Source organism: Canis lupus, chromosome 14, assembly GCF_003254725.2.
Source record: "Canis lupus dingo isolate Sandy chromosome 14, ASM325472v2, whole genome shotgun sequence".
In the NCBI taxonomy this organism is placed as follows: Eukaryota; Metazoa; Chordata; class Mammalia; order Carnivora; family Canidae; genus Canis; species Canis lupus.
This window is the reverse complement of record NC_064256.1, coordinates 35,973,551-35,996,979: the sequence shown is the minus strand read 5'-3', so window position 1 is coordinate 35,996,979 and position 23,429 is coordinate 35,973,551. Positions and strand designations below refer to the sequence as shown.

Here is a 23,429-nt window from a genome sequence, read left to right as displayed (position 1 = left end):
GTAGTGACAGCAATTACTGAGAAAACAACTATTTGTTAAATAAACTGTTAGGTGGAAAGCAGTAGTGTCTAGACAGATGTATAAATAACTTTCCTAATTTTCTAATTATTGGTTTCTAATTATTGTTTTCTAGTAACAGGTAATCGCAAGATTATCTGTATGTCAGGTTTGTGGCAATATTAGTTCTTTGGAACAAAATAGTGAATTTGGAAATAGGAAAACAGGCCTCTGAGGAAGGAAGAAAGAAAATTGTAGCTTAGTTCATGGGTGTTCCTTTATAGGACAAAGGTCTAGCCACCATCACTGCTCAGTTTGTGTCTTATCTAAAAACATGTTGATTACTTTAAGAAGCATATTTATTTTTTTCTTTTTGGAATTCTTAAAATCCTTACTAGCTTAAGATCTTATAGTGGTTTAAAAGTGAGTATATTTGGGAATAGAACAGGGGAGAGAGTTGGATTGTTTCTTCATACATTTAATTTAGGAAATTGAGAAAATAGGTTCTATGTTTTTAAAACATTTGTATCCTAGTATCAAAATTTAAGTGTTTCTGAAATTAACAGATTTACTAAAAATCTTTAGGAAATCATTGAATTGGTGATGTAGTCCAAGTTAGTTTGTTAAGGACAACACTTTGGTTAGCTAAGACCTTTGCCACAATTAATCTGTCTTCCCAAAATGACCTTTATTCTATCCAGCTTTTTCAAGGATCTCTTCCTCCATATCTTCTAAGTTAACCTCTCCCTGAGATGCTCCCTGGCACTCAGAGTTTGCATTTGACACTTTCTGTTGCCTTTTGAATCTTGGCATTGATGCAAGACAATTTTGTGAGCATTTGGATTGGGGGCTGAAGACATTATTAAAGTGCCAAAGAGAAGAGAAGACAAATGCTAGAAGTAAGACTAGCTCTTAATCTTGTTAAATTTCAGGGCTATTTTGTGAATGGCCCTGATGATTATTGAAAGAGTTTAAACTATTGCTATATGTTTCTGATGGATAACAGGGGGAGAGGAGAAGCTTTGACACATGTCTTCTTTGTCCCTTAATTACCCTATCTATGGAGATACTCACTAGGGCAAATATACCCTAAGCAGGAAGATGTGTTTTTAATTATTTAGTGCTCTTGCATATTGAGTAAACTATGTTTTCAATTAAAGTTTCGGCTTCTTAAAAAGTGTCCTTGCAGTTTTCCCTGTACTTGAATAGTTTGTGAAACTGCTGATGAAGTAACTGAATCTTGTCATTCTATTGGATTATAGCATAACTCTATACCTAAAATACAGGGAAGGCCATGTTCCCTTACAAATGAATTAAATTAGAGGAGAACAACATAAAAAGTAAAAGATGGATTGCCAGTTGAAGTGATGATCAGATTAAAAGGTTGAGTCTTGGGAAAACTAAGATACTTTATTGAATAGATTGTCAACCCTCAGTCTAGAGCCACTTAGGGACCTTTGGAATGACAGCAGCAGCAAGTACTATTGCCTGGACTCTCCCCCAGAGAGTCTGACTTAGTTGGGGCTCCGTGTCAGGAGTTTTTTAAAGCTGCCCAAGTGATTCTAATGTGCAGTCAGGTTTGGGAACTGCCGAGATAGATTGATGAAAATCCAAGCTAGTTAAAGAGAGCATTTCTCAGTAAAGCAAGGACTCCATAGCTATTTGACAAGAGAAGACATGAGGGGAAAAAACAAGGGAGAGAAGCTTTTAGTGTACAATTTGTAGAGGTTTACCATCTATTATTCACTTCTGAAATACAAAAGCTCTGAAAAACAAGTTTCTCATTACTTACTCGGTGAGGAAATCTAACCTACACTGAACATATATAGTGGAAAATCCTGAGGGATCCCTGGGTGGCTCAGTGGTTAAGTGTCTGCCTTTGGCTCAGGTCGTGATCCCAGAAACCCAGGATTGAGTCCCACATCAGGCTCCCTGCATGGAGCCTGCTTCTCTCTCTGCCTATGTCTGTGCCTCTCTCTCACTCTGTGTCTCTCATGAATAAAAGAATGAAATCTTTAAAAAATAATAATAAAAGAAAAAAAGAAAATCCTGAGGCTTTTTCTAGTGTTCTGTTGTCTCCTTTAGTATGAATAATTACACATTCCACTGCAAAAAATATATTCATGTGTCTGATTTCTGATAACAAGTTGCCACCCCAGACCTCCCCGAGAGTGTGACACAGATAGGACACCTTTCTGAAATGTATAAAAGTTTGAATTCTGGACTACATCTAACCCCTAGGGTTTCAGATCATAGTGGGGAATGGTTGTTTTGGAAGGCCAAGGTAAGAATGTATACTTACCTAGGCAGTACCTTGGCACCCACATGAAATAAAAACAATGGCCAGTATCAGAAATGTGGCTCTTGGCTCTGCATGTGTACATATCTTGAGCCTGATCAAAGAAGAGGATTCATTTCAGTCACAGTGAGAGAAACTAAGATGAACCAAAAACACAAGTAAAGTAGAAAAATAATCATTTTCTTATAAAAGACTCCTTGGTATAACAAACCATCTTAAAATCTGGTGGTTTAAAACTACACATTTATTATCTCTTTTTTAAAAACATTTATTTATTTATTCATGAGAGACCAGGCTGAGAAAGAGAGGCAGAGACATAGGCAGAGGGAGAAGCAGGCTCCTCGACAGGAGACCGATGCAGGACTCGATCCTGGAACTCCGGGATCACAACCTGACCCAAAGGCAGGCACCCAACCGCTGACCCACCCAGGCATCCCTATACATTTATTATCTCAAACAGTTCCTGAATTTCAGGAATTCAGGAGCATCTTAGACTGGATGGCTTTTGCTTGGAGTGTCTCAGGAAGTTGTTGGAATGTGAGCCAGGATCCCAGCCATCTGAAGACTTGACTGGTGCTGGAACATGAGACCTTTAGTTTTTATTCGTGCTTAAAAAATATTCTAGTTTCTGTTTCTGCAGTTGCTCAAAGTTTTACTTGTCAACATAAAAATGAATAATTATTTGCAAAGGAGGCCTTGAATCCTTCTAATACTCTGTTCTGAAGATTCCTGCTGGGAGTAGCTTATTAGTAGGGAATGCCTTCTCTCTGCATTTTTCTCTCCCCTAGGTCCTTTCCATGTTTTTCCTAAGGTTGCTTATGCATTCACCTCCTGTGGGTCAATGAATGATTGTTGATTATTGCTCTGGATAATACCATAAAAAGATGAACAAGTCTTTGCCTCAGTGAAGCTTCTGTCCAGAAGATAGGAATTAGTCATTCATTTGAAAATGATTAAATACTTGCCAGGGTGCTTACCAAAAAAAAAAAAAAAAGTTTCTGTGGAGATGCTATAGGAACATGTAATAGGATCATAGCTATTTCGTGTTTTTGCTTGATTGGCACTTTGGGCTTTATAGGAAGAATACCAACCTTTGGGGGTTTTTTTTTTTTTGTCAAAAGCCTCCATCCTGGGGCAAAAACATGGAAGCTGTTCCATACCCCACTCTGCTTAAAACACTCTTAAATCTTCCCTGACTGCAGACATTCAGGGGATTTCATGTAGTTCTGTAGAGCAATCTCATTTATTTTAAAACTTTTGTTTTTTTAAAGCTTAGTTTCCTTCTACCTTCACCTGTGAAGTTCTTTTTTTTTTTTTTTTTTACCTGTGAAGTTCTTGTCTCTCTCACTACCCTCTCTCCCCTCTGTCCAGTTGCTCCCAAATCTGTGTCCTTTCCTCATGCAACCCATTCCTCCCTTTCTCCCCCCACCAAATCTTTGAAAAGATGAGGTATTAGACAAAGTTGGGAATCTAATACCTTCTTTTTCTGAGCTTTGTTATTTGGAGACTCATTTCTAATTAGAGAAAGAAAAACTGAGGAGCTGCTAAAGAGAATTCAGGTATGGAAAACTGAGAGGAGGGTTGGGAAGACTGTTTTTGATCCTCTCTAAGCAAAGTAAGAGATCTGTCTCTGGCATCTTTTCCCATCTGTGTGTCCGTCGTGTCCCTGAGCCACGGTGGGGTCTTTCCTAGGAGGTCATAAAATCAGGAAGCCATTGACAAGATCTCAGTGGATGTTTATAGTTGGCATGTTTGCCCTCAGCCCCCAGTATTTGTGACACTGTGAGGGAAGAAAATCCTGAATAGAAAAGGTGGTAGTGTAGTAAACCTTACAAACAATTACAGATACATAAAGTATGCAATAGATGATGTTTTAATGTGTAGTTGTTCTTATTTGACTACCCATACAAGTATTTGTGAAAGTTTTCCTGTAGTCATGTATCACTTCTCTTTCCTATGGCCCTCTTCTTCACGCTAAGTTCTTCAACAGCAAATTTTCCTACCATGACTATTTTCAGAGCTGAGACTCCCAGAGTTGGAGAGAGTCTGATGGCCTTCTCATTATTGTATAATTTTCCAGAGAGTCTGAAGGTATCAAAGAATGGGCTAAATGAAGAGTATACCCATTGTCATGGCACGCATACTAGCCAGGTGGGGAAAACATGGCAGTAAACTGCCGGTGGAGGTGCTGCTGTCCTCGGGGTGATGCTGCCTGGCCATTGTGGAAGAAGTCCATAATGGAGTCCCAGAGTCTAGCATATATATCTATTTTTGCCTTCAAGTAAATGAATATAAATTAGATTAACTTCAGTAGCAACTCTTATGTAACCTTGAACTTGCAGGTTCCCCCTTTAAGATATCATTAGTGTAATAAGCTGCAGAATCGTTCCAGCTCACCAGCACTTCCAAACACCTGAACACACCCACACTTCCAAGTTTAAAAAACTGTGTCCCTAGAGCGGAATGAGCTTGTTCGTTATGGAATTTTTATTGTTGCTAAACATAGATTTCCCAAAGATTATCTTCATGGTATCTTTTTTTTTTTTTCATCTTATCTTTGAAAGTGACTGGTTATTTTTTTTGTCTCTGTTTTATGTTCCTCTTTGAGAATGCTTTTAGGAAAGGATTTAAGCACTCAAAGATGTGGGGGCAGGTGAAAAGAGAATGAGCAAGCAAAAATGTGTACAAATAAGTGGAGTTGGAGGCACTTAGGATTTTAAAGGTCATCTTGTCTATTCTCATTTCACCTACCCTGTGAGTCAATGACACTTGCTTTTATGTGGCTTATTTTCCAAAATGGTTTCCATAAGCCTCTCAGACTTCAAGTGAGCATTGATTGTGTTTGAGTAGAGATCCAATTACACCACGATCACCTATTTAATTTTTCTAGAATTTCTATATAAGCTAGAATCTTTGAGGGGATAAATAGTATTTAATATCTTTGCCAAAGTACCATGAATGTTTTAATAGTTGATTATTTGAATTTTTTAAATGTTTTATAATTACATTTTTAAGGCTCTTTCCATCATCATAGTAAAAATACCAGTGATTTACAGTGTATATATTCTGGCAACTGTCCAATTTCTTTTGAAAGTAGATCAATATGAATCTTCCAGATTTTGGCCTAAAATTCGTATGCAGAGGTTTTTCCCCTGATAGTAAAAACTAACAAGACCCCAAAAAGTGACAGCAAACTTAACTTTCATTCCAGTAACTCTTAATTTCAGTGCATACCTGAACACAAAGTACTGCTTTTGATAGCTACATTTTTCTTATTCTAATTTTATTTCCCCCCTCCCTCTAATATCTTACTAGGTGCAGAGAGAACTAGCAGCTGTTATTGCTTTGAAAGCAAGGAAGTCTGGTGAGTAGTCTTTCCTGGGGCTAGGTGTATTTCAGGAAGTTTTGATGCAGAATGCAGAGAAGTATCACTGTTTGTTTTTAAAATGATCTCGTCTGCCATTGAAATAGCACAGGCTATTATATACATTTCTTTAAAATTTCACTGCTTTGCTTTAATTTATTTTATATTTCCAGGAAAAAATGAAATTAAAAATTAAAAATATGTTTGAAAAAAGTGTAAGTACACAACCCAAGGAAGCAAACCACATCTCATTTACCAATCATAATGACAGAGGAAAATAACATAAAGGTGGTCTTTGTTTAAAGGTATTTTTCATCTCAAAGTAGTGTCTTCTAAAAATAATTGTGTAATGACATTTAAAAGCAAGCATTTTCTATAGGTTTAATTGCATGGATCTGATCCCTGATACCTGTAGAACACAATCTGAAAGCGATATGTGGTAAGGAAAAGGGAGCTTTCAAATACATTTTGAAGAAGAGAAAGCCATACTCTGGTGAAATTCAAGATGAAATAGAGACTCAGTGAGGTAGAAAAACACTTAGGAGGAGTCTGAGAAGGAGGCATCGTTTGCTCTTCAGAGAGAGGAGGTCAATGCTAAATAGAATGACAAGCAAAAAGGAGATGCTACTTGAATCAGGGTAAACTGGAATAAGACTTTTCAGGCAGAAAGACTATGATAAAATCACAGAGATGACAAAAATCGAAGAAACTAATGGAACAGAAATGTTTTGACAATGCAGCGTTTTACAACTTTTTTCCAGTTAGAAACTTTAAGAATTTGCTTTTGCCTCAGTTACTTTTTGAATCCAACATGCCTTAGTGTGAATTAGCTTATCATATGTAATCTCTTTTCTTTGTTGATTTAGCTGATGTAGAGGATAGAGAGACTGCATGCCATGAAGGTGGAGAGGAGGATGCAAAGAACAGCGATTGTGACCCCCAGGGTAGCGAACAGAGTAGCATGAATGGGGCTCCTCAGTGCCAGGATTAGTTGACTGTTTGCTTGATGGAGGCCAGGATGGAAAAAGGACATCAACACAAGGTTTTGGGGCAGAGGGCCTAGAAATAAATTGTGCTAGAGCCCCTCTTCATACCTGTAATCAAAAGGAGACAAAATTTACAGTCAGTGTGAGTTGGAATGGCAGTGCCATAGATGATAGGATTTTTTTTTTTTAAGTTTCAGAAAAGGAAATAATAAGCTTGCAGTGTGTCATTGCTGGAGAAAAACAGAGCAGATAAATTGGGAGGCTGGAGAAGAGGGTTACTAATTCTCAGAGAGTTGAGATGAGAAGGCCTCTGATAGGGGACATTTGAACAAAGACCTGAAGACAGTGAAGGGCTGAGGCCTATGGCTGTCCAAACAGGAGCATTTGGGCACAGGTATGTACAAATGTGTGTGAGGAACAGCAAAGAGGTGTGAGTGGCTGGAAGCAAGTAGACAAGGCAAAAAGAGGTGGATTTTGGATGTAAGGCTAAGAAGCTTGAACTTTCTACTGATGAGGAGAAATAAGCAAGACCTACATATGTTAGAGTATCCAAAATGAGAGATTTGGTGTGAAGTTAATTTTATTGAACCTTGATGTGGCTGTAAGAAGTTACATCTGTCTTCCATATTCATTTGACCTACGGAGCTTAGAGTATGAACATGACTCTGGCAGCGACTCAGGACAGAGGGAAATGGTCTCTCACATGTACGCTAATGGTGGGAACATAAAATCCTAGTTTTACAGAGAAGCAGTGTTTCAGTGTGTTCCAGAAGCCCTGATTCTGTGACCCAGTAACTCCATGACTAGAGGTGCAGCTTGTAGCACATAATCACAGATGCATGTGAAGATTCAGGTAGAAGGAATCTGTTGTGTTTTTTTTTTTTTAACAATAAGAAATTAGAAATAATCACTAAGTCCTTGTAGTAGAGAAGTAATAAAATTGATGAGTGATATGGAATGTTTAAACAGCTTATGAAATGATATCTTAAAGAATCAATAGAGTAAAATGTTCAGTGGAAAAAAGTTTGTACAGTTAGCGTATATTCATTTCATGATAAAAATCATTTTAATTGTTCTTCTTACTATTGTAGTGTGTGCAATGAAAAAACTGTGGTCATACGTGAATGTATGAAGAAAGTGAAAAATCACCCATCATCTCAGCAACAGAGATAAACCACTGTTACCTTTCTTGTATTTGTTGCCAGATGTTACCCTTTTAATATGTAAATACTACATTATTATATATCAATATGCAGATTTGATAAAAGTGAGAACATTTTATCTGCACTCTTTTATTTTGAGGTGATTATATATTCATATGCGGTTGTAAGAAATAATACAGAGAGCTCAGGTTTTCTTTTTTGCCTATTTTGCCTAACAGTAACATTTTGCAAAACTATAGAACAATTTTACAAGCAGAGTATTGACACTGATACAGAAAATTTCCATCAGTACAAGGATCCCTCTTGTTGCTTTTTAATAGCTACACTGGCTTTATTCCTGCCCCTATGCCTTCCTGACAGTATATAATCTTTTGAGAGTAGCTCTTTTCACTTGCCATAATTCTGTGGAGATTCATTCAGGTTGTTGTACATCAACAGTTCATTACATTTTATTGCTGAATAGTATTCTATCATATGAATATATGACAGTATGTTTACCACTCACCCCGTGAAGGACATCTGGGCTGTTTTCAGTTTTGAACTATTATGACTTAAACTACATCTGCAAACATTCATATACAGGATTTTGTGTGAACCGAAGTCTTCATTCCTCTGGGATAAATGCCCCCAAGTACAATTGCTGGGTTGATAGGTAGTTGCATGCTTAGGGTTCTTTGTGTGTGTGCGTGCATGCATGTGTGTATGTTAAGGTTTTATTTATTTGAAATAGAAAGGGAGAAGCAGGCTCCCTGCTGCACAGGGAGCCAGATAGGGGGCTCTATCACAGGACCCTGGGATCATGACCGGAGCTGAAGGCAGATGCTTAACTGACTGAGCCACCCAGGTACCCCACATGTTTAGTTTTTTTTAGAAACTACTGAAAATTTTGCAGACTGGCTATACCATTTTACATTCTTGCTAGTAATATGTAAGTGATTCAGCTTCTCTCCATCTTTGTCAGCATTTGGTATCATCACTTTTTTATTTTAGCCATTCTAATAGGCATAAAGTGAAATCTCACTTTTTTGCATTTCTGTAATGGCTAATGATATTGAACATCTTTGCTTGCTTATTTGCCACCTGAATGTCATCTTTGGTGAAATTTCTCTTCATGTCTTTTGCCCTTTTTGTAATCAAATTGTTGGTTTACTATTGAGTGGTTTTTTTTTTTAAGTGTTCTTTACATATTGTAGATGCCAGTCCTTTGTTGGATATGTGGTTGGCAAATATTTTTTCCAAACTGTAGTTTGTCCTTTTATTTTCTTATCAAAGTCTTTCACAGAGCAAAAGTTTTTAATTTGGGGAAAATCCCTTTATTAATTTTTTAATGGATCATGTCTTTGGGATATGTTTAAGAACTCTTTGTCTAGTACTAGATCCCAAGTTTTCTCTTGTCTTTTTTTTTCCTTGGCAGTTTTAAAATTTTGTGTTTTAAATTTGAATCTATGATTTATCTTGTGTAAGGTGTAAGACATAGGTCAAAGGGTCTTTTTTGTTGTTATTTCTGTTATTGTTGTTTGGGTTTTTTTGGCTTATGAATGTCCAGTTGCCCCAGCACCTCTGTTGAAGAGACCATCTTTCTTTCATTGAAGTGCTTTTGTACCTTTGTCGAAAATAAATTGGGCATATTTGTGTGGGTATCTTTCTAGGTTCTCTTTTACTCTCCATTAGACAGATTCTGTTAGTATACACCAGTATCGATTACTGTAGCTATATATAATCCATTTTTTATAGATTTTATTTTTATGTCAGTAATATAGATCTGGATCATCAGTTTTATTAGCTATATATACTATATAGTTTGTTTAATTCTGGGTTGTATATTTAGGTTTTTAATTTTTTTCCTATTATAAATAACAGAAGAACCTAAAGATAAATTCTTATGCTTGTATTCTTTTGCCTTTTTACAATTATTTTCTCATAATAAATTACTAAAAATGGAAGAGCTAGGTTGGTAGATAGGTGTAAACAGTGTTAAAGTTTTGTTTTTCACATTTAGGACTTTAAGTCATCTGGAATTTGTTTTTGTATATGGTGTCAGGTAGAAATCAAATTTTATGTTTTCCTTATGCTAAGCCAGTTATTACCCCCAGGAACATTCACTGCTAACTCCCCCAGGAACATGATGCTAACTCCACCATACATGAAATTCATGTATATTGTTTCAATTACCAAAGCTTTATAACACGGCTTTTTCTAGGGTAGGAATAAGGCAAATCTCTTCTTACCTATCTTGTCCTCCTCGGAGTTTAATTTTGTCAGATTCTGTGAAATCTCCTATAGGAATCTTTTAAAGTGTATTGCATATAGATTATTAGATAAATTTGACACTTTGGAAATAAGTGTTTTCATCCATGAACCTAGGATATCCTTTTATTTTTTCAAATTTTCAGTACTGCTGTGAAAATTTCTCCATAAGGGCCTTATACATTTTGTTTGTATTTCTAGTCGCCTTGTGATGACAGTTACTATTGTAAATGAACTATTTTTCTATTCTCTCTCTCTTTTAGTTATCTTCTGTGATGGTTTCTCAAGTCTTTATCTTTCATGACCCCTTTTGTTTTAATAGGTTTACTTTTTAGAGAAGTTTTGGATTCACAGAAAAATTGAGCAGAGAGTACACAGAGTTCCCATATACCCTTTGCCCTGACCTGTGCATGGCCTCTCCTACTATCAACATCTCAGAGTGGCACATTTATTACAATCAGTGAACTTATACAGACACACCACTATTGCTCAAAGTCTATAGTTTATATTAGGATTCACTCTGTATTTTATGTTTTATGGGTATTGTGATACATTAGAATATCATACAAAATAGTTTCACTACCCTAAGAATCCTTTGTGCTTCATCTATTTATTTTTTTCTTCCAACCTCGGCAACACTCATCTTTTTTTACTGCTTTTGTAGTCTTGCCTTTGCCAGAAAGTCATTTAGTTTTATTCATACAGTAGGTAGCCTCTTTAGATTGGCATCTTTTGCTTAATAATATGCAGTTAAGGTTCCTTCATGACTTTTCATGGCTTGAAAGCTCATTCTTTTTAGCAGTCTGTAATATTCCATTTTCTAAGTGTTCCACAACTTATTTACCCATTCATCTACTGATGGACATCTTGGTTGCTTCCCAGTTTGGGCAATTATGGAATAAAGCTGCCATAAACATCACTGTGCAGCTTTTGTATAGATGTAAATTTTCACCTCTTATGTGTAAATATCAAGGAGCACACTTACTGGATAGTATGGCAAGAGTATGGTTCATTTTATAGAAAACCACCAAACTGCCTGCCAAAGTGGCTATACCATTCTGCATTCCCACCAGGAATGCATGAGAATTGCTGTTGCCTCATATCTTTGTCAACATTGGTTGTTGTAAGTGTTCTGGATTTTAGCCACGCTAATGGTTGTGTAGTGGTAGCTCATTGTTGTTTTAATTTGCTTTCCCCCCCACCCCCATGACCTAAGATGTGGAGCATCCATCTTTCCATATGCTTATTTGCCATCTGTATATCTTTGGTGAAGTGTCTATTAAGGTCTTTGGATTGATTGTTTTCTTATTTTTGAGTTTTAAGAGTTCTTCATATATTTTGGGGAACAGTTCTTTTTCAGATATTTTTTTGCAAATATTTTCTCCCTGTCTGTGGCTTCTCTACACATTGTCTTTTGAAGAGCAGGTGCTTTTAATTTCAGTGAAGTCAAGCTTATTTTTCTTTCATGGAATCATGTCATTGGTGTTGTATCTAAAAAGTCATGCCAAACTCAAGCTCATTGAAGTTTTCTCCTATGTCATATTTTAGGAATTGTATATTTTTGCATTTTATATTTAGACCTCTGATCCATTTTGAGTTAATTTTTGTTAAAGGTCAGGACTATGTCTAGGTTTATTTATTTATCTATTTTTGTATGTAGCTGTCTGGTTGTTCCTGCATCATTCATTGAAAAGATTATTTTTTTATCTATTATATGTCCTTTGCTCCCTTGTCAAAAATCAGTGACTGTATTTGTGTGGGTCTATTCTGGGCTCTCCTGTTCTAGTCCATTGATCTATTTGTCTATTATTTCGATAATGCCCCACTGTCTTGATTACTCGAGTTTATGGTAAGTGTTGTCATCATATAGCATCAGTCCTTCCAACTTTGTCCTTCTGCTTTAATATGGTGTTGACTATTCTGGGTCTTTTCCCTCTCTGTAAACTTTAGAATCAGTTTGTTGATATCTGCATCTATTGTCTTTTATAATTAATAATCTTTGCTATGTGAGAACCCTTGCTCTTGTGTCTAGCAAAAGTGTTGAACCCAAATGAGTTCTACTACCTTGTTTTAAAATGATCTTGGATTTCCTGTATGGGCAAGTATAACATTTATCAATAATGACTAGTTTGTCTCTGTCTCACCAATCCAAATAACTCCTTTTTATCTCATACTATTTCATTAGCCAGTGTCTTCTAATATAGCATTGACAAATGTCACTGATAGTTGGCATTCTTATTTTGTCCTTGACTTTAACTAAATATGGTATTTTTTGGTTAGAAAAGTAACATGAATCGACAAGGCTGTAATAGAGAAAAACAAAGATATTTCTCTCCTGTACCCCCCAAAAATTTGGTAAGCAGTCTAGGGACGGAAATGAGCAAAAAGTTGTATATTAAACTATTCAAAAAATCCAAATATGAAAAGTACTAGAGATACTTACCTGTTTCCCTCCATACTCTCACTGCTTGACTTGACATTGAGAGTAGATGAAAAATGACTGGCAAGGTACGAGAGGTATCATAGATATTATGTTCCTTCTTGCCTTTTTTGGATTCTAATTTAGCACCTGCTGTATGCCAGGTACAGTGTAAAGTGTGAAGATATAATAGCAAAGATAAATAGGGCCCCTGCTGTTTTTAAATTACAACATGTTTCATAAATGGAAAACATTAATGAGTCACTAGCTGTTTGAAAAGAAAAACTTATTACTGATTACTGTGTAGTTAGGAGGTGATAAAATGCAAAGACATTAAGCATAGCTTTAATTAAATAGAGTTCCAGCTGCAGAATGGTACTTTCTGTGTATGCTTGATGTGGTTTTGTAAAACTATTTTGAAGGGTTTTTTTAAGGAAGAAAAAAAAGAAGTTGGTATATATCTAATAAAAAGTATGAAAATGATAGTACATCTGGGGCTTGACAGAAGGAATTGATTACCTTAATATCTTATGTCTTGCAGTAAAACTGTTAATTAGGGCTCAGGTGGTCATGCCAGATTTATGTCTCATTGCTAAGGGTTATTAAAACAAGAATTAGTATAAAGCAAAAGTTTTTTATTTCAGCTCACCGTGCAAACAGAAATAAAAGTAACTGCCAATCGATAGATGATATAAATGATTCAAGGCTGTAGCTTAGTAAAAAATCCATTTTGTTGTAATTTTCTAAAAGGCCATTAGGATGTGCCTTTAAACAGTTTTCTCCTCCAGATGCTAACCTTAGTGAACGTGAATAGCATTTTAAGGCTTCTTTAAGAGATTTACAAAAATTAGCACAGATATCCTTACACTTTCTTTTTGTTCGATTGCTTATTCTGCTGCTAATGTTAGCTAATTAGAGTCTTGGGAGATATGTTTTTTCCCTTTTCCAGGAATCCACAGCCAAAGCACTTTTAGCTCTCATTATCTTTAGATTATATGAAATTTGTGCCGTGGTGGGCTTCTATTTCTGGAAAGCCAGAAATACCATATTGGTAAATCTCTTTGGCAGTTGTTCTATTTTACTCTGTCTGCTTGGTCCATAGCTAGTTAAGTGCTTTAAAACTAAATATCTAAAAAATTAAAGTTTGGGAAAGAAAGGGGTTCTAGGCTCTGTTTATGCCATTGTCACTGTGACCTTAGGAAAGTGATTTCAGTTTGTCTCATGAGGGGATTGGTATGGAATCTGAAAACCTTAGAGATGCCTTTCAGCTCTAATATTTAATCATAGCAATAAATATTTGTATTAATTACCTTTATTATCTTTGATGGAATCACAACCTTGGGAATATTTTATTCAGGCCTCTTTTAGGTGCAAGTGCTAAAAAAAAAAAAAAGAAAAGAAAAGAAAAGAAAAAAAGCACAAAGGGAATTTATTGGCTCAAAGAATCTATGAAGTTAATCTCATCAGAAAGGAAAAACCTCTGTTTTGGAAGTCCCAACAGTGGTCTTGGTGGGGACCTTATTGGAAGAATGACATGCCCGCCTCTGGAGCAGTAGGAGCATGACAGGGGTAGTTCCAAAGTCAGGTCAACCCCACACAAGACACATGGGCTAATGCCAGGATAGATGTGGCCCCTCAAAGGAAACCAGCAAGAGAGGGAACCTTGGTAAGCAGGCACAACATACACTCACCACAGAAGGAATTGTTTGTGTCGTGTCTCCATCTCAAGATTTAAAGAAAAATGTTATGCCTGAGATCACTTAGGCTAGAAAGCCTGCAGCCAGATTGCAAACCCATGTTTTTCAATGCCCAGTCTCCAATTTTTACTACACTGTGCTCCCTCCCTTGTTAATAATTTTCTGGATTATAAGAATAAAGATGTGGTTTGTGAAAAGAAAATCCCATCTTCCACTTTTGTTCTTGGAATGGAAAAGACCAGAGTTAAAGCTCATACATTTTTCAAGTAGCAGCATTTTTTTTTTCTCTTCCCAGGAATTGAGGTTAAAGTGTTATTTGTGTACCAAGATACTTTATTATTTCTTGGGGATATTAAATATATATAATATAAATATATATATATAATATAAAAGAGTATAATATAGCTTCACTCTGTTGTGATTAATTTTACCTTCTTAGAAACATTATTTTTAATGTTTTACTCTTACTTAATAGAAGGGATGAGAAGGAAGCCACTGTTTTACATTGAAATTAAATGGTCTTTCCTAGCCTTCTGGATCCTCATGTTTGTTTTCTCATCTTTGGATCCTATATTCAAGGTTAATTAGGCATTTGAATGGGGGTATGATTTCAGCAACCTGGTAACTACTGTTTGCCATGCAATGAACTCTGTGTAGGTAACATATTCAAGCAGGCAACCCCTGGATCCAGTAGTCATGGTGGACCCATCAGACAGGTTGAGAGTCTTGTGTCACCCCAGTAGTCTGGTTCAATTGCCAGCTTTGAAGATCTACTGTTAGTAACAATCATTGGTCATCAGCAATACTTATTAGGAAATTTAAGCAGTTTTAAGCCCCCTTCTTAAGAATATGCATGTAAGATTGGGGGAAATGAAATGTTGACAGGAAGCTCTGATGTGAGATTTGAGATCTGACACAATTGAGAAAACATTCTCCTTCAGGGCAGAAGGAGACAAGATATTCATGTTGCTTTGTCGTGAGAAGTGAAGTAGATTGATTATTTTTAGCAATAGAGAAGGCTTTTCCTTTTACATGTTTAGAAGAAAAAAATAACCATTAAACCTATGGAATTGTTCTGACTTATATGGTCCTCTAAATTTTTACTTTTTATTTCTAGTTGACAGCTTTCTCCTTTTAGTGGAGAACCGTGTTTGACTTGACCCTTTCCCTTTGGTAAACACATAACTCATATATAGGAGAATGCACAATAAAATGGAATTTTAGAGTTGATGTTAATAATACAGTTAAGGGCCAGCTAAGACAACCTCACAGGCTAATATAGTTACCGCTTTGGCAAGTTCTTCAACCTTTCCAGCTTTCTGTGATATTTTATATTGAAAATTTAAAACTATGATGATCTTCTCCTAGATGTTCTTTTTTCCACCTAGTCTCTGAGCACTCTAATAATGAGTGTTTGAGCTAGGAAGATTATAGTGGCAGAAGGCTGTTGGCTAGATTTTAAGTAATTAAGATACTATGCTTAATTTATCGTGATACTTTCAACCACTTAAGTGCCATCTAAGGATGTACCTTGTTCTCTCAGAATTGATATTTCCACATGGTTTGTTTTTTGTCCTTTTCTTCTTTGCCACTTCTTGGATGCTGTGCCAGCCAGCGGCCATCGCTCCCATTCGTGGTCCACACAGTCCTACACTGACTTTCTTGTAGCCCCACTGATTGTCAACCAAGAGGAAAGAAGTACAATGTGTCTTTTTAAAAAAAATGGCATAAAACCACAGTAAGAGTCTTAATATAGTAATTATCGATCCAATGTCAAGGTCAAGGATCTTTGAAAATGTGAAATTCTTGCAATCAAGAAAATAATAAGCGTTGGTAAAACCCAGAACCAATTGAAAATGCATGCAGCAGATGCTTTGTAAATTTTTCTAACTCTCCCACTGGGATACAAAGAAAATTGCCTTTAAAAAAAAAAATCCCGTGACACCGTCTTTTGTAATTAGAGCTATTAAGTCGAAATGATAAATAACCATTAATGGCATACTATAAAAGAAAATAGCCCTTTGCCCTGATTTCTCCTTGAACAGCAAGAGATCTGAGAGTACAGAAGTTGGGTTCCTTTAACCCTAAGAATTGTTTAGAATTGAGAAAAGCAAGCAAGCTGATTTTCTTTTTTTATCCTTCCACACGATCGTGTCCATTAAGATAGTAAATGAAACTGATTTGCCTAGGAGGTGAATAATTATAACTACCCCGAGTGTGCTCCAGAATGCAGGGGTTTTGTTTTCAAAACAGAGTGCTGCGGGGCACTTCAGTGGCGGTATGTAATGCTTGTAAGGCCCAGTAGACAATGGTAATTATCACTTTAAATGGGCGCTTGTCCCTGTCTTAGGGAACCAAACACAGGGAAGGAGAACTGAGTACTGATGGTCCCTGACCCTAGGAATATGAGGGCTCACAGACCAGGCTCTTGTCCTGTGTGGTCCAGGACAACGATTTTATGTCATTCAGATTTTTACCTGTTAGTGCCTAGGTTTTACAAATGTTGCCAAGCTTCCCTGAGATTTGGAGCAGAGAGGTGAGTGGAAGGCAGGAGAGAGGCTTTAAAGGAAGAAAATCAAGTTTTCTATTTGAGTGCTGAAAAGCAGCTTCTAGCATTGTAGCTCCTGGGAGCATTATTTTCTGTGAGGGAGCTAGATGAGTATAATGAGTGTATCCTGTGCATAAATTCAATATTAGTTCTACACCCAAGGTCAAATGAAAGTTAATGACCATTTGCACACCAGAGATCTGAAACCCACATTTTACTTCTTTCTCATAATGACAAAAAAGGAGAGCAATTTATATTTAAATTGATTTAAATTTCAAAGCATAAACACAGAGGTCTCCCTGGTACTCTTTCTTTGTCAGTGAAACTTCCTGGCAGGTCTCGACTTTCATAAAAAAAAAAAAAAAAAAAAAAATCAAGCCCCATCCCCTTCCAGTTCCCTAGTGTGGACAGTTATTTTTGTTTTCTGTGGAACTACCCTGTTCCACCCTGCTGGGTTGGTGACACCAAATCAGAAGCCAGCAATGCAGTCAGGGCCACTTTCTTTAATGATTTAGGTTTTGCATTTGTTGAGCTAATTAGCTGATTGAGGCAACTAATGGGTGTCTTTAATCCACTGTTGACTGAGCAGCCTCTCCCTGAAGCCTGCCAGCTCCTTTGTTCTTGGTCTTCTGGGGAGTGGGAGCTGCTTCCCAGATGAACATATGATATATGCCACCCAGTGTCCAGAGGCCAGCCTGAGAGCCTGGTATACTAATTACCCACTGTCCTCAAAGGCTGGGCATCCACTGAAAAGTCCTGTGGCTGACAATTTTTTTATGTATGAATAAAGGTTTGCATTTGGGGAGTGCCTGGATGAAGACAGAGAAGAGGATTGATCTATAATCTCCTTTCAGAATTGGTAATTCTATGATTGCTCCTTTATACACCCCTTAGGTACAAAATGAAAGCGATGTAGATATTTTAAATATTAGAATATTTGAGGAAATATTTTTAAAAGATTAGATAATTAAATGGAAAGCTATATTAAAATCATATCTCTTATGAACTGAAATATTCCTTAAAAAGGATTCTTGCAGGGATTCCCTGGGTGGTTCGGCGGTTTGCTCCTGCCTTCGGCCCAGGGCGTGATCCTGGGGTCCTGGGATTGAGTCCCGCGTTGGGCACCCTACATGGAGTCTGCTTCTCCCTCTGCCTGTGTCTCTGCCTCTCTCTCTCTCTCTCATGAATAAATAATCTTAAAAAAAAAAAGAATTCTTGCCATATGCTATTGTTATAAAGTTACCAAGTTGTACACCCTGGTAATCACACCCTCCTACCAAATTCCAGCAATCCTGGGCATGTCCTTAGGAAATTTGACTCCCATGCTGCCCTGAGTTCAGTCACTCTGGTAAGTCAACTGGCTGCCCTCAACCTCAGTTTCCATTTCTCATAAAAGGAAGTGATCAGGCAAGGTTGATGACTACCGTGCCATACTAAGCCTGTGGATCAAGGCCTAAGTACCCAGTTCTAGGCAGCTTTACATCTCTTTAATTACACATTGATGCCTGTGCAGTAAGAATATGGGCATGGTAACTTTTGATAAATTAATTTCCTTTATAAACTTCTGTGACTCATTGTCTTTTTCCTCAGTGAAGATCTGTGGAAGGCCCTTTCCTGCCCCCGGCCTCGTCTTCAGAGAACATTTTCTAACTCTCATTTGTATTGACAAGTAAGAGCTATCAAGGGAAATCTTTGTCTTGGCCACATGACCCAGCTATTGTCCAGAATTCGTCACATTAAAAGTCTGATTGTGTAAACAGCCATAAAAACGGAGCTGTTCTCAGTAAAACTGCAATGACATGAACACAGTGTGTGTGAGTATAAGTAAATAATGTTCTGTAGTGCAGAACACAAAGCAAGCGATTTGATTTAGCTGAATTCTTCCAGAATGAGTGATGCTGTTGCAATAAAAGTGAAATTTGCTTCGTGTACTATTCTTTCCATTTATGTAACACACACATAAATACTGAACATTTGATAATTTCTAAATCAGACTTTTTCTTTATAAGCGGTCAAACTGTAGTTCTAGCTATTTGCTTTTTTTCAGATAGGTTATAAAAATACTGCATTTTAATGTTGCATACAGTGATTGAGATCTGTTTTTAGATTGAGGTGGGCAATAGAAATTTTGGCTCCAGAGTCAATAAGGTCGTGTGTTATACAACTTCATACATTTTCACAAAGTGTTTTTGTTTGGAGATGAGGAAACAAGGATGGATAGATACTTTAAAAAGTAATCCTAGGTTTCTTACTGAATGGTTACATCAAAATTCCCCTGTGACTAGAGAATTTTATTTTTCTAAAGCAGTGGTTCTCAAGATTCATTTGCATAGTAGTAATTTGCAGTGCTCCTGCCTCCCTCCCCCCGCCCCGCCCCCACTCCAGTTAAGCTTGGATGGAGGCCTTGATATCTGAATTTTTAACCAGCCTTCACCCCTAAGTGATTTAGGTGCCACGCTTTGACAGACACATTCCAAGGTCTGTGTGATATGCAGTCTCAGGGAGTGAGCTGATGTGTCATGAAGGCTGTTGGTCTAATGAACCAAGTATGGTAGGGACAATCAAAATGTTGTTTATACTTTGGCTACTAACTCATTTATTGGACAACTGCCTAACTCCTAGCTTTTCCGTGTTCCTTTACCCGACTAGAGATTTTGTCATGGGAATGATAACAGAATTATAACATTCTCATGGTATTGGCAGTAAAAGCTTTATAAATGAAGTGAATTATTATCAAGGTTTTATTTGTTGGGCAAGACTCAGGAGTAAGAGAACATTCTCTCTCTCTCTTTTTTTTAAGGTTTTATTTATTCATGAGAGACACAGAGAGAGAGGCAGAGACACAGGCAGAGGGAGAAGCAGGCTCCATGCAGGGAGAACTCAATCCTGGGACTCCAGGATCGCACCCTGGGGCCCAAGGCAGATACTCAACTGCTAAGCCACCTAGGTGTTCCCCCCTCACCCCCAGAACATTCTCACTGAGGTTTTCCACACTAAACTTACCAGGAAACCATTTGAAGGGGGAGTGGTTGGCACTATTTAAAGGGGAAGTGAATTTAACCCTGGCTCCCAACAAGTGCCCCTGACCCAAAGCTGCATCCTCGGAAAAGGATGGGAAAGCCAATCCTTATGAACTGTGGTCTGATCCCAAGTCAATAGAATGAACAGGCTTGTCTGGTTCACCCCTTTGCTAAAAAGTGGCTAGCTTTTCTCTATTGAAAATATAAACATTTAATAAAAACAAAGCATAAAAAAGCACAAAGCGTTCACCTACTAAAATCAATGAAGAAGTTTACATGTTATCATGTCATTGTTTTCTGGTAGAAAAATAACTGTGAGAAATGTGAGGTTACTTTGGATCCATCCTGAGGAACAGATGGTAGAGAGCCAAGCATGACAGATACAATCTCCATCTCAGGTTTATATGTTCTTATTCATTTTGATTTTTCATTTTGTTTTTACATGTTTAAAAGGCCCATTTCTGTCATAGTTCCAAAGGTGGAGCTAAGTGCGGGTGATTTTCCTCTGTCTGAAGCGGAGAGTATACAGTAAACACAAATTTGTCACGTATTAGCAATAAAACCAACTTCCCTACCCTTCAGATGTGGGTCTTTAAAGGAGTTTGGAGATTGTCGATAGGCCCTGGCCGAGAGCCTCTCTTGCTGCCCGAGAAGGCGTAGGGGGCATTGTCTTGGCCGCCTGTGGTGTGCCTACCTTGTCTGGTCAGGGAAGGGGCTTATTCCATCACGGGGCTTCACGGTGTTAGAGCTGCACACCTGGGCTGCAGGCTCTGACAGCAGGTGCCTTGGACCCTCGGCCACTTAGACGCACCCCCAAAACTAACTACGGCCCCAGAATTCACACCTCACATTTGTACCTAAGTCCAAGTAACTGAAGTTGTTTTCTTTTGCTGGTAACATTAGGCCTACACGAATTAACTAATTTCAGGGTTAGTCTTCTCACCAAATGGACGGTTTCATCAAAAGATCACATTTATATATATGGGTGGCTCAGGCCCCTCCAAGGAAATTTTCATGGGACCTGTTGTAGTGCAGTTTTTTTATTAGCTTGCTATTCCAAGAAGAAAGATAAATAAAACAACTGACAATTTTATCAATTTTATATGAAAATTCAAAATACATATACTTGTTTGAGAGGAAATATGAGTCAGTGCCTTTGGCATGGATGTGAAAAATAGTTTGGGTTGACAAGCAATGCTGTATCAAAACCTTTTTTTCCCTGCATGTGTTTTGGCTTGGTTTTGTTACCTTATCTGGTAATAATCATACAAGGTTATTTTGTTTTATGAGCCATTAAAGCACTTACATCGACACTTAAAAGTGGTAACGAACAGATTCTCAGAATTACTCTCTACACTGAAATGTAGGTGGGAAGTGCTATGTTCTTGTGACGACTACACTGGGTCCTCTGCAAGCTGCTACCTACTGCCAGAGAGCCACATTTTAGCTGTTTTAGATTTGAACTCTTTTTTATGATAAACTGTCCATTCAGGCTATTGCTCCTGCCTGGGCTGAGTATAAAATACCCCCTTTGGGATTCCTCAGTCCCTGGTGTGGAAGAGTCACTGGAACCTCACCATGCTCTTGGGCATCTCTAGTCTCTGCAGAGGTCCCCATGTCGGTCATTGATGCCCCTGTGATATTTGCAGTGATAGTCAGGGGCACATCCCTGCTGGGTTAGGGTCTCTGGGCCTTTTGGGCTGTCTTGCCCTGTATTGCCTCCTGCTGAAGCTATAAACCCCACTGCTTCCCTGTCATGTGCTCCATCCAGCCAATGGCCCTGAATAAGGTAGGCTGCACTGCAGGCCTCTGTCCCTAGGACATATAGAAGCTTGTGAGTCCTTGCAGATTTCCCATCCTGGGAAAGAGGAACAACTCAAGAATACTAAGCTCTGGACCTCATCTGCCCCTTGCCCGCCTTAGCTTTACTGTGCTCACTGAAAAAGCCTTTCTTTCACTGTGAGTGAAAGCTCACAGCTTTCACTGTGAGCATGCTGACCCCCACCTGGGGCTGGGAGTTAGACTGTGACACAGTCTCTTCTGTGTGCTGTCTCAATCTGTGTGTTAAACTGCATTCCTGTCTTTGGTGTTGCCTCAACCATGTACCTGACCTCATCTTCTCAGAGCCCAAGCCCACTCAGGAAAGGTGAGGCCCATAGGTCTTACGTTTTCTCTCTGATGCCTCTTTAAGAGCCTGCCCCCCAAACTTGACAGTCCACTTGCAGTATCTTGGAGACAGCCTTGAGCTTTTCTAGCCCATTACATCCTGACTGGTTCTTGAGGGGGACAAACCTGTGGCTTTGCTAGTCCAGGAAAAAGGGATTTGAGGTTTGAAACTTACAGAGTTGGTTCTTGATGTGCAAAGGAAGGTGACATCTCTCTATAAATTTTGCCGTTTCAAGGTAAAATTCTAACTTGATGTCAGAATACAAATTGTAAAGACTTTCTTTCTATGTTCCTTATCCACTCTACCCCAGTAGTGGCTGGGCCTAATTAGGAGAAAGGCCCCATCCATGGCTAAAAATGGAAAAGGGAAAAAGCATGTTAACCATGTTCAGAGTAAAAGGTAGCTACCCTCAATCAAGCATTTCATGTCTACTCTTTCTTCCACATACTCATCCTGTGGGTAGTGTTGGTTATCATCCCTCTTTTTTCAAGAAATGCAGTTGAGGTTTGGTAAAGTGGTAAAACTTGACAAAGGTCATATGCTAGAAGGACTGTAGGGATGATGCCATAATTTTTTCCCAAATGTGTAATAAATGATAAAAGGAAGTTTCTTTAAATTCTAGCAGGGTAGATTAGATGAGGGTTAAGGAAAATTCACATCTTTTCCTGGCCACCTCTTGAGCTGCCCACCCTCCATTGATTGCACTGTTTGGTATCTTTGCTTGTATTTGCAAACACAAGGACTCTTACAGAATTGGTGGTGGTTCTTCTGTATGTTTTAGAATTTCCTTGTTACGTCATTGGGAAGATTTAGCAGTAGCATTACTGACAATTCAGGAGCAAGAAAAGCTTATGGACATCATATGTGTGGCAGAAAGCTATAATGATATTTTTAAAAAGCAGATAACTGGTCTACTATAAAACCTTAGTTAAGCATCAATGTAGGTATAACCTGTTGTGCTTTCTTTTTTACAGTCCTAGAGGTGGATTTGTGTAGCTGTGAAAAGCAAATCAAGGGACTCCAGATCACTTCTAGCTCAGCTACTTGCTATAACTTAGTGGCTTCCAGAGGCTTATTTTCTTATTCTGCAAAATGGAGCTAATGGCACATGCCTCAGGGGCTTGTTTAGGTCAGAGGTGGGGAGGAGAGTTAAATGAGATGCTGTAAAGCATGTAGCTCTACGTTGGCACATAGTTAGACTCAGAAATTACTTTTATTTCTTAAGATAATTTTTTTTTATTTTCTAATTTTTATTTAAATTCTAGTTAGTTAACATACAGTGCAGTATTGGTTTCAGGAGTAGAATTCAGTGATTCCTCACATACATATGACACCCAGTGCTTATTATAACAAGAGCCCTCCTTAATACCCATCACCCTTCTCTCCCATCCCCCACCCACCTCCTTCATCAACCTCAGTTTGTTCTCTATCCTTAAGATTCTATTATGGTTTCTCTCTCTCTCTCTCTTTTTTTCCCCTTTCCCATATGAAAAGATACTGAATATCACTCATCATTAGGGAA

General features: G+C 37.9%; 1 protein-coding gene across 1 annotated transcript in view; it reads left to right on the top strand.

Moving 5' to 3' along the window:
• The window catches only part of RAPGEF5 (Rap guanine nucleotide exchange factor 5), a 229,809-nt gene that overhangs the window by 80,332 nt on the left and 126,048 nt on the right, over nt 1-23,429 (top strand). Inside the window, exon 7 of the mRNA XM_025464341.3 lies at nt 5,612-5,660. Within this exon, the coding sequence (XP_025320126.2) occupies nt 5,612-5,660 (49 nt within the window). The remainder of the gene's footprint in view (nt 1-5,611; nt 5,661-23,429) is intronic.